This window comes from Heteronotia binoei, chromosome 6 (genome assembly GCF_032191835.1).
Source record: "Heteronotia binoei isolate CCM8104 ecotype False Entrance Well chromosome 6, APGP_CSIRO_Hbin_v1, whole genome shotgun sequence".
In the NCBI taxonomy this organism is placed as follows: Eukaryota; Metazoa; Chordata; class Lepidosauria; order Squamata; family Gekkonidae; genus Heteronotia; species Heteronotia binoei.
Window position 1 is genome coordinate 111,862,639 of NC_083228.1, and position 19,008 is coordinate 111,881,646.

The following is a 19,008-nucleotide window of genomic DNA, read 5'->3' on the forward strand; positions in this document are numbered from 1 at the left end:
CAGAAAGTCTGGAAGTGGGATCCACTTCAAAAAGTTGGAGATGGTCTGGGTTAGGTAACAATACTACCGAAGTGGTAGCAAATTTCTGAGCTGACAGCCAGTCTCCACATCAGCATCTGGAAGTGGAAGGGCGCAAGGGAGGCTCCTTGGCGGTGTGAAACCACCAAGCAGCCTCAAGCTGTTTCTGGCTTTTTGTTGTTGTTTTTGTAAAACCTAACCAGAGTGAGCACATGAGCGCACAAGTGCTTGACTCTTCAGGGGAAAAAAAGAGCAGTCCAGCTTCTGCGGCGCCTTTCCGTCTGAACCCGCCAAAGTCACCTTGCAGACAGGATGAGGCCGCCTTGCCAGGAAGTGTGTGGAGGCTTCAGGGTAGCTCTTTTTGAGCTGGCCAGATTTGGCATACCTCCCATCCACCCCAAACTGCCCATTAGTTATCACCCGTATAGAAGCCCCTGGAAGCCCAGTATGGATTAGAATCCACACTGGAAGAATACTTCTTTCCCCCAACACTATTTTCTCAACTTCAAATAGCCACCTATACCTACTATTGACCTCATTGAGAGAAATATAAAGAAATATAAATATATTTATATAAATATATGGTGCATTCCTGTTTCCACAACAAGGCAAATATCAGGTCCAGGTTGCTAAACCAAGTCCCAATCACAAATCTTCCAATCTCTGTTCTCATTTGGCCATTGCTAGGGGGCAGGTTCTTTGTATGTTACAGGAATGTTGTTATGTTATGCAATGCTCAGCATAATTCAATCAAAGAAGGTGCCAGATCAAAGAGCCAATAATAAAGTGTCATTGAGAAGACTAATCCCAAGAAATGAACTTGTGATAGAGCCCTTGCGAAAGTGGAAATGCAAGAAAAATACTACAGTAGCTGCTTAAACTGTCAGGCATTGTATCCCATGTGCATTTCCACTTTAGCAAGATCTTGTGTACTGAAATACATAGGGAGGAAACCACTAAGTGTTTCATAAAGTGTGCTTAATTTCCTTATGTTTCTGCCCATGCACCACCATAGAAGGCTCAATGGTGACCAGCAAAAACAAGACTGTGGGGACTATTAGACCATAGACACTGGGGTGGATGTACTTAGGCCAGTCAGTCTTCTGGAGGGGAAAAAAGAGAAGTATATATGAGTAAACAGAGGTATACTACCAGATATGTACTGTCAACTCATTGCTTCCATGAGAATTTGGAGTAATGTCGGGTACGGCATCGTGCTTTCCCTATTGGCTTTCTGGCCAGCAAAACTGGATTTGGATTTTCAGCAGAAAATTCATGAAGATGTTGACATGTACCTTCACTAAGGCTTATCTTTTGCACCCACCAAAGAATCCTCAACAGCATACAGACACTGCTTGTATAATGTCTTGTGGTGGAATGCAGTTCAGCACTTCTAAGTCCTATTGATTTTCAGGAGAAGAGAGCTGAACCAAGTTGCTCCCATCCAAGTTCATCAAAGTCAAGGGTGTAACTTTAAGTTTCTTCTGTAATTCTCCCATTGAAATAAGGAGGACCAAAAGAGTAACTTTGGCGAGATTGCAGCCCACATTATCTTTGATTCAGGACATGAGATGCCTGTATTTGAATTGAAGGGGAAACCAATTAGAAGGAGAAAGATGTGCTGCTCTTTTTGGCTGCTCATTTGCAGCTCTAAATCACAGAAACATAATAAAAGGAGCTGAAAACAATGCCATCTTCAAGGGAGTTAGCCTAGCAGCCGGCTGTCATGCACTGTTGTATGCTGATAACGATTCCCGAAAGACCTTTCCCCACTGCCTTATTTTTCACATGGCTTATTAAGGCTTGAAAATAACCCTGCTTCTTTTCAAGGGCACTTTTGCAAAGGATGGAATTCAAAAGCAACAATGTAGAACTTTAGAGGTGAGGGTAAGTTTGGTGAAGAGGGGACAACTTCAGAAAAGAAGGCACTTTGGAGGAAAGATTACATTACTTCCAAATTTTTGACATTGTAAATCACCAGCCCACATTGCACAGCAAAGTCTGGGTAGCCAAAGGCAAGGATTCACAGCACGAGCTTAATTAAAGAAGCATGATGAAAGCTTGGCATCAACTGAGCTCCAGTATTCACTGATCGCACCGACTACTAATAGACAATTGTTAAGCCAGTAAATCTCAAAAAACCAAGAAAAGAACCATGAGAAAGGTATTGATTAATTAAAGGCCATTCGGAGTTCAGTACAGCCATCCAAAGAGGAGGCTGTCCATTGGATCTCAGCAGGGCTTTTTTAAAAGAAAAATCCCAGCAGGAACTCATTTGCATATTAGGACACACCCCTGACATCACCATTGTTTCACACAAGGCTTTTTTGCAGGAAAAGCCCAGCAGGGGGCTCATTTGCATATTCGGTCACACCCCCTGATTCCAAGCCAGCTGGAACTGCGTTCCTGCTCAAAAAAAGCCCTGGATCTCAGCATGCTTAGCTTTTTTGGCCTAGCCCAGACCGCCTCCAACTTTTTGAAGTGGATCCCACTTCCAGACGTTCTGTACTTGTGGGATCTTATTCTAAAGTCACTGTACCTCATGGTGCTCAGATGCAATGTTAACCCCATGCTATTTCTCCCTTGCCTTTTCATAGAATCTCCTGTCCATTAACACTGAATAAAGCTATATTTTATTTGTCATGTTTACATATATAGCATCACTGAACAGCAGGCTGCATTTCATGACCATTTCACAGATAATGCAGACACAAACCCAAATTTGCCACTGAGTCTTCTAGAGCCACCATTACCTTGGTGGTGCTGGCTAGCCCTATCTCATCATCTCTCAGAATCTAAGCAGGGTCAGCCCTTGGAAGGAAGTCCAGAGTTTCTATGCAGAGGAAGGGAATGGGAAACCACCTCCATTTGTTTCTTACCTTGAAAAACCTCCGAGGTCACCATAAGCCAGCTGCAACTTGACAGCACTTTCCACCACCTTCCAGAGCCTCTTCTCACAATTTACTCTGTTCCTTATCCCCCCTCCTAGTCTCACAACCCATTCATGCAAGACAGTTGTGATCCACTGGGCCTAACATGCTCCAAATCCTTCAAATCCAAGCATCTACATGCTTCCATTCAAGGGTGGCTTCAGGGCCAGTTCTCCAGCCAAACACAAGACACTGAGGAGGCTGCAGCTGGCTCCCAACTTCAGTGAAGGTGACTGGCATCTCGTTGGGGCTTGTACTGCCACCAACCCAAGTCCAAGCTATGCCCATGCAGCAATACTGCATGTTCTAGCAGTAAAAGCCACATAGAATAAATGCCAGATCTTTGAAAGCTGTAAGATGTGAACATCAGATGTTTGAGGGAGGGAGGAAGAGATGGGGAAAGGAGAGGAGGAAAGAAAGGAACTTTAAGGTTGAATGCATTCTCCAAGCAGCTGGTTGGCTTAGCAAAGTGATTTAAAGAGATGAGTACCTTCTCCAAACCAGAAGATGGGGCACTGAGGGCTTTGAGAGCCACACAATATGTGTGAAAGAGCCACATGTGGCTTCCAAGCTGCAGTTTGGCCACTCCTGATTAGGGGCAACAACATGATAGCTTATATTGAGGCAGCATATGAGACATTTAAAACATCATAATACAAAACAACTCCCAAACAATTGATGTAGATAGACAGTGTGATAGGGGAACATCTCTACTATTATGATATTGTAGGGGCTCATTTGACAAAGCAATGAATGGTTTCATCCTTTAAATGAACAATTAAAACAGGCAGATCTTTCTATTAATCTAACCACAGGGGCAATATCTGCTATAGCAACATGATATTCAAAATGTAAAGTAAGAAAACAAGGAAGGTTTTTGTTTTGTTTTGTTTTGTTGCATGTCTTGTTAAGGTAGGTTATGAAACAGGTGGCTATGAAATGAAGGGCTGCTTGCTGGAGGAACAATCTGATATTTACTAAGGCTGCAGTATAAAAGTATATTTGCATTATCAACATATGAAGCTGCCTTATACTGAATCAGACCCTCAGTCCATCAAAGTCAGTATTGTCTACTCACACTGGCAGTGGCTCTCCAGGGTCTCAAGCTGAGGTTTCTCATTCCTAATTGCCTGGACCCTTTTTTTTTCCAGTTGGCAATGCCGGGGATTGAACCTGGGACCTTCTGCTTACCAAGCAGATGCTCTACCATTGAGAAACCATCCTTCCCTAATTTTTCTGCTCTCACCCAGTCCATCAGTAGTTTGAGAAGTCTACGATGCTGGGGATTGAATGTGGGACCTTCTTCATGCAATGCAGATGCTGTGCCACTGATCCACAACCCCTCCCTTTTGCTTCATCTTTATTGATTACTTCCTGGCTTGGCAATAACACACTGTTGTCTGTGAGAGGCAGAAAACAACTTTGAATGAATGATGGTCTCATGCTTCTAGGTCCACCAGAGCCTGTGCTTGGAACAGTGGAGTACAAATGTATTGGCTTTTCTGAAATGAAAACTTGTAGTTTATCAACTGAAATTCAACAAAGTAATTCCTTCCCATTGTTTGAAGGTAGCTTTTGAAGATGAAGCACTATAGGGAGTGAGACGACATTCTTTGCAAGTTTTTAGAGCAATTAGTATTTAGGTTGCAAAGAGGGACAGAGAAGAGAATTTACTGTCTTAACCTGTGTACTTCTTTGAACACTATTTTCCTTTAAAATTAGTATCAATGGAAAAAGTTACTAATAATATGAAGCTCTTCCAAAATGCCCAAGTCCTTGCTGCCAGGTGATGAATTTCTCTAATGTTTTTCTTCACAGGTGCTCTATGGCACAACCTCAGACACTGCTGCATGGCGCCGCTGTGCCAACTATGTCAATGGCAACATGGAGAACGCTGTGGGAAGGCTGTATGTAGCAGCAGCATTTGCTGGAGAGAGTAAACACATGGTAACATTCGTAGACCATTCAGTGTGATCTTTGCCAGATATTCAAATTCTTAGGAATTAGCTCCAGATTGTTGATGATAAAAATCCAATGGCTGCTTACTTCGTTCCCAGACAGACATGGTTGTCATCTGTTCGGGAATTCCTTGTTCCTCCTCTAACATTTGAAAAATGGGAGGGAAGGAAATGGATTTTTTTTTAGAAGCAGTGAGGATATAACATAAAGCAATCCCAGATTAGCATTATTGTTTCCATTTGCAGTGCATAGAACAGCAGGGAGGGAAGGCTGATTATGGACAATAATAACAGGTGTACAGTTAAATATACCCCCCAATGGTCTATTAAAATTATGTTTACCCATACATGGATGCTAGACATGATTCTACTTCAGAATGCCAGAAGAACGTCACATCTTCTGGCAGTTAGATTGATTATGGGATTATGTAGTTCTTCTAGGACAGTAAACCGAGCTATTAGCTAGACATGAAGACTGGAAGAAACAGACTTTGTTGTAGGAAAAAAAGTGTTAAAGAATGGGAGATTACAGAGAAGGATACTCAAGAGGATTGGCTTTTCTGAAATGAAAACTAGTAGTATATCAACTGAAATTCAACAAAATAATTCCTTCCCATTGTTTGAAGGTAGCTTTTGAAGATGAAGCATGAAATCTACTCAGTTGCTGTTTTCCCTCTTAATGCTTTTTATTTGGAGGGGGGCTTAATGGGCTACAACAGAGGTGGCCAATAGTAGCTCTCCAGATGGTTTTTTTGCCTACAACTCCCATCAGCCCCAGCCATTGGCCATGCTGACTGGGGCTGATGGGAGTTGTAGGCAAAAAACATCTGGAGAGCTACCGTTGGCCACCCTTGGTCTGCAATCTTCTGTGTGATTCATGTCCCATAAGAAAACATGCAAACTGAGATAATGTCTTCATTGCTTAACCATAAATCCTTACTGAGGCTTAGTCACCTTGGTCCAGGGGAAAAGCAAGACTTACCTAGTCCATCCTTCTTCCTGCTGATCAGATAGTCAGTTACAGGTGAAAAGTTCACAGCCACAAACAACATACCAGTGGGCATGCCATCAGCTGGGTCACCCATATCCCAGTTTTACAACTGATCTCCAGCTGGTGGAGATCAGCTCCCCTGAAGAAAAAGGCTGCTTTGAAGGGTGGACTCTATGGCATTGTACCATGCTGAGACGCCTCCTCTCCCCAAACCCTGGATCCACCCCCAAAGTCTCCAGGTATTTTCCAACACAGACCTGACAACCCTAGTTGTAGACATGCCAACTTTTCTCATTTCTATAACTAATCAGACAGCAGCCGGAGACAGCAGATTGTATGTGGATACACATACCCTTAAGAGGGCACCAGCTGCCATGGTTGCATACATGAGCATACATACAATCTACAGATTTACTTGTTTTAATAGTTATTTCCTTTCCGCAGTGAATCTTGTGAACTGTAGTTTTGTGAAGCTACAACCCTCCAATTCTCAGAAGTTTCACCAATCTCTAGTTTCCAGGATTCTTTGGTAGAAATCATGCAAATTAAATTGGTAGGAAAAGCAGTGTTAACTCTATAACACAGATATACAGTCACTTTAGTGTCATTTTTAAAGGTGTAGAAATGTTTTAAATAATGGTAATTATTTTCAAAACATTTCTGATTGGTAACTGATTTTGCCATGACTTAACATTGTTGTCAATATCATTAGTCTTCCATTCACAGGAAAATTAATATTTCATTCCATGGCACCTGGAATCTAGCATACCAAAATGAGACCTATGACCCAAACAGAATAACTTAATCATATTATACTGTATGTGCCCAGGTACAAGATATGATTACACAAATCCGTGAGGTTTTCATAAAAACACTGGATGAATTGAGTTGGATGGATGCAGAAACCAAAAAAAGAGCAGAAGAAAAGGCAAGTAAAAATACTTTAAGAAAGAATTTATCATTTGAGGGCAACTTGATCTGGGTGGCATGAGTTTGAGAAAATCAAAGGTTTGCTCAATTTGTTAATTTTACTATTTTGTCATTGGATCTTAAATTTGTACCATTTTGCATTCTAAACAACTGCTTACCAGCTATATGTAGCTCTGCCCACTGTACCTGATTCTTCATCAGATGAAGTGTGCTTGGAGCGCACAAAAGCTTACGTTCTGAATAAAACTTTGTTGGTCTTAAAGATAAACTTGACTCCTACTTTGTTCTACTTCTTCAGACCAACACAGATGCCCACTTGGATCTATCAACAATCAGTACAACCATTGCTAAATTAGACAGACTAATAGTATGCTTCAGTATGAGGCATTTGAATGCATGAAACTGCCTTATACTGAGTCAGACTCTTGATCCCTCAAAGCCAGTATTGTCTAGCCAGATTGGCAGCTGCTCTCCAAGGTCTCAGGCAGAGGTCTTTCTTATCTCCTACTGCCTGGTCCTTTTCAACCAGAGGTGCCAGGGATTGACCGTGGGACCTTCTACATGCCTAGTCGATGCTCCAGCTCTGAGCCACAGCCCCTTCTCATTTGCAACCCCAGGCCCACCTAGTCCTGGCAGGGTCCATTCTAACTGGCATTAGCTTGTTACTTACTCTAAAGGCCATTAACAGAGCTGAAGGTGACAATTCTTGTGCTTCCAGTATGGGAAAAAAGGAACTTTATATGGCTTAAGTGTTAAATATATGAGCAACTATGGGAAGTATCAGATATATATATATATATATATATATATATATATATATATATGCATAGCAGTAAGAACCAAAGGGATTGTTTGTAGGAATAGTCCTTGAGATTATAAAAACTTGTACATATCTTTTGTTATTAATGATAATAATTATGAAAATTGGATGTTCTGTACTTATAATTAATATAAAAATGAAACAAATTCTGCATTACTTTCATGCATGTGTGTGTTATGTTATTGCAATATAACCAAAGGAATAACAACAAAACAAAACCACACAAAATGATCCAACAACAAAACATTCCTTTTGAAAATTAATAACAAAAAATGAAAGAAACAAAACCATAAAATCATACAGTTGGAAGGAAAGCGTCAATCAGCATTTCCCTGGGTGAATAAGAAATGGCCACAAGATTTCAGGTTTTCACGGCTGGTAACATCATTAGGGTTTGTAGAATCTTTCGGAATCAAGTGCCGTGTTCTACTGGAGAAAGTTTTCCTTCCAGACGTTTCGTTCTCAGCTGTGGAGAACATCCTCAGTGGCGTTGCAGCCGGAGCAGGCGCTCAGACCTTCTTGGCTGCTGTGCATTGAGTGCTGTGCATTGAGTCCGTAGCTGAGAACGAAACGTCTGGAAGGAAAACTTTCTCCAGTAGAACACGGCACTTGATCCCGAAAGATTCTACAAACCCTAATGGCCACAAGAAGTATGCATTGATGCAGCACTTCCTGCCTTCCTTCTCATGATCTGCCTAACCAACTCACATGTACATGTCAAGTAGAAACAATGTACAAAAATCCTATTGTTTTCTGTGGGACATATCTAAACTCATTTACATTTCCTGTTTAAATCAGTGATAATTAATCATTGCTTGACTGAACTTAGTAACACTCCCTTGTTCTATCTCTTTCTGTATGTACATGCAAAAACAGAATCAGAGGACTATTTCGCTAGAATAACTGAACTGACTGCTGTTAAATTGGTTGTGGCATTTTTACATTGGAAGTGTCAAAAGGCATTGTCAAAGAACTCTTGAGTTTCACATTGCTTATAATAAAACTTTGGAACTGGTACCAAATATGAAATGTCAGTTTCACTGAAGTATTCACTTTGAGAAGATCTACTGTTTAAAATCTGGACAAACAGTTTGAAAGTGCATGAGTTTAGGGCAAATTATGGCTATCTAGATGTCTGAATTTCTCTTCAACTCCTATTTGCAATTTATTTTTAGGCTGTAGCCATTACAGAAAGAATCGGCTACCCTGATGAGATCATGGCAGATAATGATAAGCTGAATAACGAATACAAAGATGTAAGTATACATAGAACATCTTCTAAACCATTTATGGAAAGAGCTTGCCTCAGCGACAGCATGTACTGTATGTCCACATTAGATGTGTCAGGGAACAGTCCACAAAGAAATGTGCATGTACATGGAAGCTTATACCCGAATTAAACTTTGTTGGTCCTGATGGTGCCACTGGACAAGATAGAGAGATTCTGGGCATACCCGGCTGACACAGAGCTCCTATTTCTGGCTCTGGTTGGTTCTGGTTGTTCCACTAGTACACAAGGCTCTTGTTTTCTAAGAGATGGCAGTGGAGAACCCCATCTTGCACAAATTGGACTGCAGCCATTGAGTGCAACTGAATAAAGGTCACTGAGCTTAAAAATATGGTGGGAGCAAACCTGAATTATCAACACTGCTACTTTTGCACAACAAATTCCTAGAGATTTCGTAGTGATTTACATATGAACATATATATGGATCTGCCTTATACTGAATCACACCCTCGGTCCATCAAAGTCAGTATTGTCTACTCAGACCAGCAGCGGCTCTTCAGGGTCTCAAGCTGAGGTTTTTCACGCCTATTTGCCTGGACCCTTTTTTGTTGGAGATGCTGGAGATCGAACCTGGGACCTTCTGCTTACCAAGCAGATGCTCTACCACTGAGCCACCATCCCTCCCCTATCCAGTATAATTGCACATACGTGAGTTTGTGTGTATGTATTCCTAAGGGGTATTTATATGCATACATATTACTTAATTTCTCAGTTCTTACTTATAGCTGAATTCAAGTGGGTAGCCATGTTGGTCTGAAGCAGCAAGACCAGGTTTGAGTCCATTGGCACCTTTAAGACCAACAGAGTTTTATTCAGGGTATAAGCTTTCATATGCATGTACACATCCTCAGATATAGTGAAATGGAAGTTATAAGTCCATACATATAGGTAGAGGGTGAGCAGTAAATTAGCATGCAACATGATGAAGATTTGTAACAGATTCAAGGACCAAACAGGAATAAACAAATTTCCATTTCATTTATTAGCTTGTATGACCAAAGGTCTTAAGCTCAGTCAGGATGTAACAATCATCAAAACATGAATTGGTATACAACAGAACTAACCATATTCACAGAATTCAAATGTTACAGTCAAAATATTCAAATCTAAAAGTGAATAAAATGTTAAAACACGAATTTCTAATAAAACCTATTGTACAGTTAATTTCCACCCTGCAAGGCACACCTGGTCCACCCAGGGCTTCAATCAGGCTCGCCACAATTTTCTCCCCCACTCCTCCCCCTCCTGTCCTCACCTTTTGAAGCTCCAGGGTTGTCTATGATATTCCCAGCTCCTTCAGGACTGTCTTTGCATATTTCAGCTGGAAACTCTTCTGGGCTTGCAAAGCTGCAAAGAAAATGTGGAATGGATTTCCCATCAAGGTTTCTGCACCCAGATAGACTGGAGTATCTAGCCCTAGAGACCTTATGGAAAATCCATTCCATGTTTTCCTTGCAACTATGTCCATGTATTGCAATAGAGTGGAGCTGAAGCAGTTCCCCTTTTGCAGCCTTTATGGCCAGTTGAAACTCCTTACAAATAAAGTTTGATGCTTTGAGCCAGCTTGTTTCTGCTGAATGGCTATGAGAACTGGTGTATAGTGAATACTCTAACCTGGGAACATACAGCCAAAGGGGGATATTACACTGGATTACATTGCCAATCTGAGTAGATGAGGGTGGAGTGAAGGGAGAAGCTTGCAATGCTCAGCCATTTAATGTTTTCTTAGGCTCAGAGCATTTTATATTTTTAGTTTATGTTTTTAGTTTCTGCTGTGATCCTTGTGCTTTTCCTTGATGTTTTATTTTAAAAATTGCATTGTCAATTCCCATTATTTCCCCACCTTTCCATTTTAAACAAAATATCACAAGAGTTTTAAGCATGCTTATATTTTAAGTAAAAAAAATAATAACTTTAATTGTGTTTCTCTGTATCCTTTAAAAAGTTTATATCTGACACACATGGCTTGGCCCCACAACATCCCATTTGTGTCAAATCCAGCCCTCATAACAAATGAGTTTAATACCCCTGCTCTACTGGATAATGACAATTCTCTTTCACAAGGGGGGGGGGGGAAACCTTTTTTGTGCACAGACAGCCCCCCCCCCCATCTCAAACAACTCCTCACCCACAATAATACAATATCTAATTTGGACATAGGCACTGGTTCCAGAGCTTGCAATAAGCTCATATGCCAACTTTGCTGCCACATACACTAAAACAACGCAATCAATGGACCTAACAACATCAGCTATACCATTTCAGGTTAATAATTTGCATGCCCATCTTCTGACATTGTATATGCCGGAACGTAAGTTGCAAAATATGAAAGCCAAGAGACAATAAGCCAAATGTATGTAAAGAGAAACCTGGCTGAGCATAAAGTCTGGCTCATAAAAGTCCATCTTTAGATTGGGAGCGAAAATAGTAATTCTCATGGACAATCCAAGTCCAGTTCTCACCAGTCCTGTTGAGTAACCTGATCTTTTTGTTATATTATTGTCTTTTCTGGGGTAGGCATGCAGAAACTTAATATTTTCATAGGTTTCAATGAATTGTATCCAAGCTAACACCATTATTCGCCTTTAGAAGCACACAAGCATAGCAGTATAAAAAGACGTTTTTCCTTTAAAAAGTAACTTGTGCAGCTGAAAACATGGGCAATTTAGAATGTGCTGAACTCTAGGAGAAGTTCTTAACACCTCATCATATTTCAGTTCTGGGGATTCTTTGTGGGGGGGCCTCAACAGTTAAACTCATATAAAAATAATATCACCCTGTAGTGTAGTTTTGTTTTTATAGGTGGCTAAGATGATTGCCAAAGTTGAACTACATTAAAAGCAGCATGCAGTGTGCATGGTTAAGAACTCTGTTAAGTCCTCTCACTTGCAAGGTGTGATGATGCCATTATATCATGCAAAGTGAGTGTCGCGTTGGTCAAACACCTTCATGTTCCAGCGTCATCACATCCTTTCAACAAGCCCAGTCTCCATTCATGTGCTTGCTACCTGAACCCACACACAAATGGAGACTCAGCTTTGTCTACAAATGTGGACAAAACAAGCAAGGAATAACAGCAGCTAGAACATTGCTTTAGGATAAAAATGGTCTTGAGAAAGTAATCTTCCTACTTGAAGGATTGTGCTATTTTAGACTTTATGTGCCTTGGGATGGAGACCAACATATTTGGCTTGTGTAAACAGTGATGCATGTGACATGTTCACTGATGCATAATATAAATAAAAAACAAAAACAACTGAGGAACCAAAAGGGGAAAGAATAATGATGCAACATTACAATGATTTACTGCATCTAAGGTCCACTGAAATCAGTGGTCTTAGACTGGAATAAAGTTGCATAGGATTGCCCTGTAAATGGGTGGGAAAGTTCTCAGTAACTCAGATGTTTCCTCCAATCCTGTAAAGTCTTAGGGCTCTTGAGCAGTCTAGCTTCCTATCCATCTTTTTCAGCCTTCGGTCACTTCCTGACTGCTCACAGCATTCTAAGGGCACTGTGCATACTCTGTTCTCATCAGACTCTTATTTATTGCCAGAGTCTTTCTCTTTAGGTTAATTTACTAACATTTTTTTCATACCCAGGGAATAGCTTAACTATATATAAATAATCAGTGGGTGGTCTGATTGAGCTGTTTTAGCGTTTAGCACAAACCACCACATTATTATAATACAGTAAAATATAAAACGAGAAGTGGGGGTGCATCTAATTTTCCTCACCCCTATTATTCCTCTTTCCTTTCCCTGAAAAACTTCATAGCCTATCTCCTTTTCCTGCTTCCTTCTTGCCTTCCCAGCCACCAGCCAGACAGCCTGCCTGCCTGCCTTTATCCACATCCACATATGCAGCTTTTTCTCCTTCCCTCCCCCTGACAGCCACTTTCTAGGAAAACTACAGTTCAGCTGGCTGTTGGGTTGAACCCCATTGCACAGAGCTGGTTGATAGGCTGGGCTAAGTTGTACAAGAGGAACCTGCAAAGATCTGAGGGGTGAACCTCAATTTCCCTTGTCTCCCCTTCCCACAAATTCTTTTCCTCATCCTGGCAACCCCATCTCCTCACCTTACCATGCTTCCTTCTCTCTTGCCCACCATCCACCAACTTTCAGCTGCCCCTCTGTCTTCAGCTTTTACTCCTTCCCACTCCCTGGGAAAACCCTGCCCAAGTTGTGTGGTGCCAGATGAATTGGGCCCAAGTGCCCAGTGGGGAACCTGCAAGGAGTTGCAGTGGTACCTCATTTTCTCCTGTATCTGCTGCTCACATTACTTCCCATATCCCTCCTCCAGACAACTCCTAGATTCTCACCTTCCCCTGCTTCTTCTCTCCTTCACACCTACCCAGCAACCTGCCTTTTTACCAGCCCATCATCTTCAGCTATATTTGTTATTTATCTACTTCTTTTATATCTTGACTTTCTTCATCATGGAGACTCAAAGCAATTTACATCATTCTCCTCTCCTCCAAAATTCAAAATGGGGCTTTCCATTTCACCTTCACTTTATCCAGGAGTTCATAGCAGTGTAGAGGGTATTCCATCATTTAAATCTAGCAGTGGCCCAGTATGGTAGGTCATGGTTAAGAAAAAGCCCTAGAGTATGGTTGAAACGGGCAAGCACAGCTATCTGGCCAAAGCTAAGTAGGTAGTGGTCTGGTCATTGCTGGATGGGAGATCTGGGGACATGATGGATGCTGCCTTAAATTTCGTAGAAGAAAGGTGGTATGTAAATGTAATAAAATAAAGGTCTTCCCAGGACCACCCAATTTAGTCATGGCTTAATGGGGGATCTCTGGTGGATTCTTTCCAGGTTAAGTCCAGTGTTCCAGTTGCCATACCATGCTGCATTTCTATAGCAATTGACACTTGTCTTCCTGTTTTTCTTTTAAGCTGAACTACAAAGAAAATGAATATTTTGAGAACATAATTCAAAATTTAGTGTTTGACCAGAAGCAAAGGCTGAAGAAGCTCAGAGAGAAGGTGGACAAGGAAGAGTATGTACTTTAATTGCATAATCTGTGAATATAGTTCCCTTTTAAAATGCCCCCTGTTGGATATTTTCCATCCTGCCACAAATTAATCCGCCTATCATGCTCAGGAGAATGCCACGTCCTTTCATCTTGCAGTTTGGTACAGTGTTGCTTGCTTGCAAGCACACAGGAACAGCACCTTCATGCTGTAAAAACAATTTTCACCCTCCACCAGGCTTGCTGATTTTAAAACAGTGCTGGGAAAGGCTGGGCATCCTGGATTCTTTTCCTGCTAAATCAGTGATCAGGATCAGGGTGTGAAATACCTCATTATGCTTTTGTGTTCCCCCACTGTTTTCACTAAACAATCAGAACACATTTAGCAGGGCCAACAAAGGTGTGTGTGAGTGACCAGAAGTTAGTCGCAGTATCATCAATCCTTACTCTGTTCTGCTTCCTTTGTATACCTGCTGCCCTTCTCCAAATGACTACCATGTTCATCCATTTTGCATTTAGATAGTGTTGCTCACTTGCAAGCCCATAGGAACAGCATGTTGTCAGGACCAGTGAATTGTGGTTAATGCTAATCATGATTCCCACTGAACCAGGACACATCAAGCTGCTAATATCTGAACCCTGTTTATCTGCATATTTGAACTGGAAGTAGAATGCTGAGTTAGGTGTAATAGACTGATTGAGGAAGTTCTCTCCTTCAAATAATAATGGACAGAATGACTTATGTTCAAGGTCTCTATTCTTACTCCCTGGAAAGCAATTTTTATCATGTAAAGCACTTAAGAAGCTGGGTCATGTGATAACTGTGCCAGGGTCAGGTAATAATTGAGCCGCTGCCTGAACATGGATCTGAATAATAGTATCTCAGGGCAAAGTCCAACAGTATGCCTGATAAACAGACATGTTTACTGTTTCAGTGATGGAAATTATCAGCATAATTGCTATTATCAATATTAATTTGTAAAATAACTTGAAGCATCATAAAATATATTCTGAATATTAAATAACACAAAACTCATAGGGATGACACCAGAGCAATAACTATTGGTATTAGGGAAAAGACCCCGTACCATAAGAACACAAGAAGAGCCCTGCTGGGTCAGACCAGTGGTCCATCTAGTCCAACATCCTGTCTCACACTGTGGCCATCTAGTTCCTCTGGATGGCCAACACCAGGGCATAGAGGCGGAGGTCTTCCCCTAATGTTGTCTCCTAACACTGGTATCCAGAGGTTCACTGCCTCTGAATGTGGAGGTTCCCTTTAGTCACCATGGCTTGTGGACACTGATAGTTTTATTTATTTTTTTTATTTGATTTATTTGATTTGATTTATATCACACCCTCCCCGCTGAAGCAGGCTCAGGGCAGCTATCCTGATAGACCTATCCTCCAAGAATCTGTCTAAATGCCTAAAGTTGTAACTAAGCAGCACTATCATCAAGCGCTCAAAAAAAGCTGGAAATGATGTGATTGGTTCAAAGATAAAACAGGCTTGCCTACTATTCTGTGGGCTTTAAAAATCACCCTTTGGAGTGTTTGCTAAGCCCAACTGGAGTGCCAACTGGCATTCAAAATGAAGACAAAAACAGATGTCAGCTAACAAGTTGGGTATTTTCTTTTACATTGTTAGCCAATTTAAAACAAAGCAGCCTTCCCTTAAGTGAGATAACCCATGTGACTCCATGCTTTGCTGTTCATTGTCTTTAGCAACTTTCTGGATCAGGAGGAAGAAAGAGCATTACAAACAAACATACTTCTACACAGGGGTGGAATTCTAGCAGGAGCTCGTTTGCATATTACGCCACACACCCCTGATGTAGGCAATCCTCCAAGAGCTTACAAAAAAAGAGCCTTCTAAACTCTTGGAGGATTGGCTACATCAGGGGTGTGTGGCCTAATATGCATAGGAGCTCCTGCTAGAATTCCACCCCTGCTTCTACCAGATTCTGGCTGAAAGTAGCAGAAGATGCTTTCCCCCTTTTGTGACTTTACCAGATACATGTAGTTGGCCACCATTGGAGAAGGAGTGCTGAACTTAATGGACATTGGTCTGACCCATCATAAGAAAGTCTTGTGTTGCCAGGGGTTTTCTCAAAAGATATATTAGCAAGGTAAAGCATTGTCACCTATCCTGGAACTGAGAGAAGACAGCCATAGGCTGCTTTCATACTCATTGGATAATGCATTGTGAAACAGGAAGATCAACTTGCAAATGATTGCTAATGTGCTCTGAAACGACATTATCCAACATGTGTGAAAGCAGCCATAATATCTCACAGGGATCAACCATGCTGCCAAGCTACTTTTACAGCTGAATTGTCACAGCCAAGTATATCATCTATTTGAATGCTGGATAGTGCTGTCAGTCTTTCCTTTCCATTTACTTCTCCTTCACTGTCACTAGACTCTAGTTGACGTTCCCTATCAGCAGCAACAGCAAAGGAAGGAGGGAACAGGAAATGCAGACATAATATAAAAATATGGCACACCTGAACTTTTTGCAAATGGGTCTTCCCAATGGATCTGGCAGGCAACATAACATGTTCATATGTGTCATGTTTTTATATATGATCTCTGCAGTTCCATGTTAAAGTAACTGTATGCCTGGAAACCTTTACACACGTTGATGGCAGAAGCTTCCTTATTCTGAGTTAAAGCTCTAGGCTGGCTAGTCTTTGTGGCTTTCAGTGTCTTGAAAAATGTTTATACACCTGCAACCTGAGCCCATTTTCATTAGAGTGTCAGAACTTGTAACTTTATTATTGCCAGCTTAATGTAGAACCAGTATAATTGATGGTTGGCAAGTATGCATAGAGTGGACCTGAGCGTTGAACCAGACCGACCCCATATTGTAACCTTTCTTAACCTGAAGTGCCTGAGTAGTAGTTAACCCTGCCCCGATGGTATCCAAAGTATTTGGGGGCTGTAGACTGAATAATGTTGTATCTCTGTACTTTCTCACACTGACACCCTTTGAAGCCGAATCGTGTGGCCTTCAGAGTAAGGAGGCAACGTCTTTGCTGATAGCACTGGTGGGAAGACAGATGTGCCTGTAACGGTGTGAATTAAAGCTTTGTGGGTTGTTTGTTTTACTATATAAAACTGGGCCAGTGCTGGCTCTCGCCATCACTGTTATCTTGTACCTTGTATCTAACAGTTCTTAGTTCTCTCTAATAAAATCCTAGCTTGGAAACTAAGTATGGGATCTGCCTGGAGTTCTTAAGTTCTGACATTATAACAGTGATCCCATTGTTTCGGAGCTTATCTGAACTGGAAACCCGGCCCGATGGCTGCAAAGGTTCCAGACAACGGAGAGCCCACCACTCCAACGGAGGACCCGCCGCTCGACCCGAAGGTGACGGGGGTGAGGCGCAAGATTAAGGTGCCCGCACCTTTCTCGGTGGACGCGTTCGCCGCACCCCGATCCTGGAGCCCGCGGAAGTCCACGGCGGCGATCGACGCGGCGGAGCAGCGGTACAGAAGTATGCTGGGCGACGGGGCAAGCGGAGACGGAGACGACGACCAGGGCGAAGGTCCAGAACCGCGAGGCGGGGACGACCCGGTCCGGAGCCTCCGCAACGACCTGTTCGACTATGTACGGGAAATTCACAACGACGTACACGCCTCCCGAGTTATGATGGCCGAGGAGATGCAACAGAACCTAGGCGCGATCTACGACCAGCTCCGCACCTTGCAGACGGCGGTCCTGGGGATCCCCGTGGGAGGGCTGCCGCTGGGGCAACCGCCCGTGGCTCCACCGGCCCCGCTGGCTCCCGCGCCGCCGGTGGTGCCCGCTCCAGCCCCACCGGCCCCACAACCAGTGGCGCCTCCGGCCCCGGGGGCCCCCGCGCCGCCGGTCCCAGCGCCTCCGGCGCCGCCAGTTCCGGCGCCCCCGGCGGTCCCCGTGCCCGCACCGCCAGCGCCGCCGGCCCCAGCTGCACCAGCCCTACCGGCCCTGCCGGCCCCGGTGCCCCAACCCGCGGCACCCCCGGTCGCAGGGGGGGGGAGAGAGCTGAAAATTACATTCGACGGGAGCCCAGAGGACGTGGAGTACTTCACCATACAGTGCGACACGTTCTTTACCCACTGGGGTGCGGACTACCCGACCGAAGCCAGCCGAGTGTACCACATTGCGTCCCGACTGAGAGGTCCAGCCCGCAAATGGTACGTCGGGCTGTTCACCGCGAGGAAACCCGAGCTAGCAACCGTAGCGGGGTTCCTGCACGCCATGCTCCGCCAGTACGGCGACCCGCTCCGCGAGGAGAAAGCCATCGCAGCCCTCCAGCGCATCGAACAAGGCAACCGATCCATTCGCGAGTATGCCACGGAGTTCCTGGGCTACTGCGCGGCAGTGAGAGGGTGGAACGAGATTATGAAATATACTGCTTTTTGTAACGGGCTGAACCCGAACGTCCTCGACCGCTGCTACAGCCACGGGCGACCCGACACCTTGGTCGGGTGGATCCAGCTAGCCGGAGAGGTCGAGACCAACATCCAGCACGTGGGGCTTCGCCGACAGCAACTGGCGAAGAAGGGGTTGAAATCCACACCCACCAAGGCGGAGGGGCGACGGGCCCCGACAACCTCGACCCCCACCACTGCCCGAAAGTGTTACCGGTGCGGCGACCCGGACCACCTCGCCTCCAACTGCCCAGCCAAAGCGGGGTCCACCCCGCCGACAGCCAGGCCAACCGCATCGGGGCCCAAGAAGAAAAAGAGTAATCGGCCGAAAGAGCCCGGACGGGGCTCCGTCGCCACCACCTTGGCGACTGACGAGGATTTTACCGCCGAACCAGAAACCGTGGAAGAATCGACCGGGGAGTCGGACGACACCGAGTCGGCGGGAAACGACAACGACCTGCTTTAATGGGTGCCGCGAAGCAGGTCCAGCAACAGCCGGCACTCCTCACGGTGAGAGCCACTGGGGGTTTATTGTTTATGGCCGTAACCCTTCTCAACCCGAACCTAAAACGGTTCATGCATGCCCGAGCACTAATCGACTCGGGGTGCAACCGGGACTTAATCACCCCCCGCCTAGTAGAGGCGCTAGGATTAGCCACGTCCCCCCTCCCGCTACCCA

The 19,008-nt window shown here is 43.6% G+C and overlaps 1 protein-coding gene across 1 annotated transcript in view; it reads left to right on the plus strand.

Annotated features, from left to right (window-relative positions):
- MME (membrane metalloendopeptidase) overlaps positions 1–19,008 on the plus strand; it is a 100,589-nt gene that overhangs the window by 57,485 nt on the left and 24,096 nt on the right. The window contains exons 13-16 of the mRNA XM_060242368.1: positions 4,767–4,895; positions 6,727–6,825; positions 8,823–8,903; positions 13,834–13,937. Coding sequence (XP_060098351.1) covers positions 4,767–4,895; positions 6,727–6,825; positions 8,823–8,903; positions 13,834–13,937 — 413 coding nt within the window. The remainder of the gene's footprint in view (positions 1–4,766; positions 4,896–6,726; positions 6,826–8,822; positions 8,904–13,833; positions 13,938–19,008) is intronic.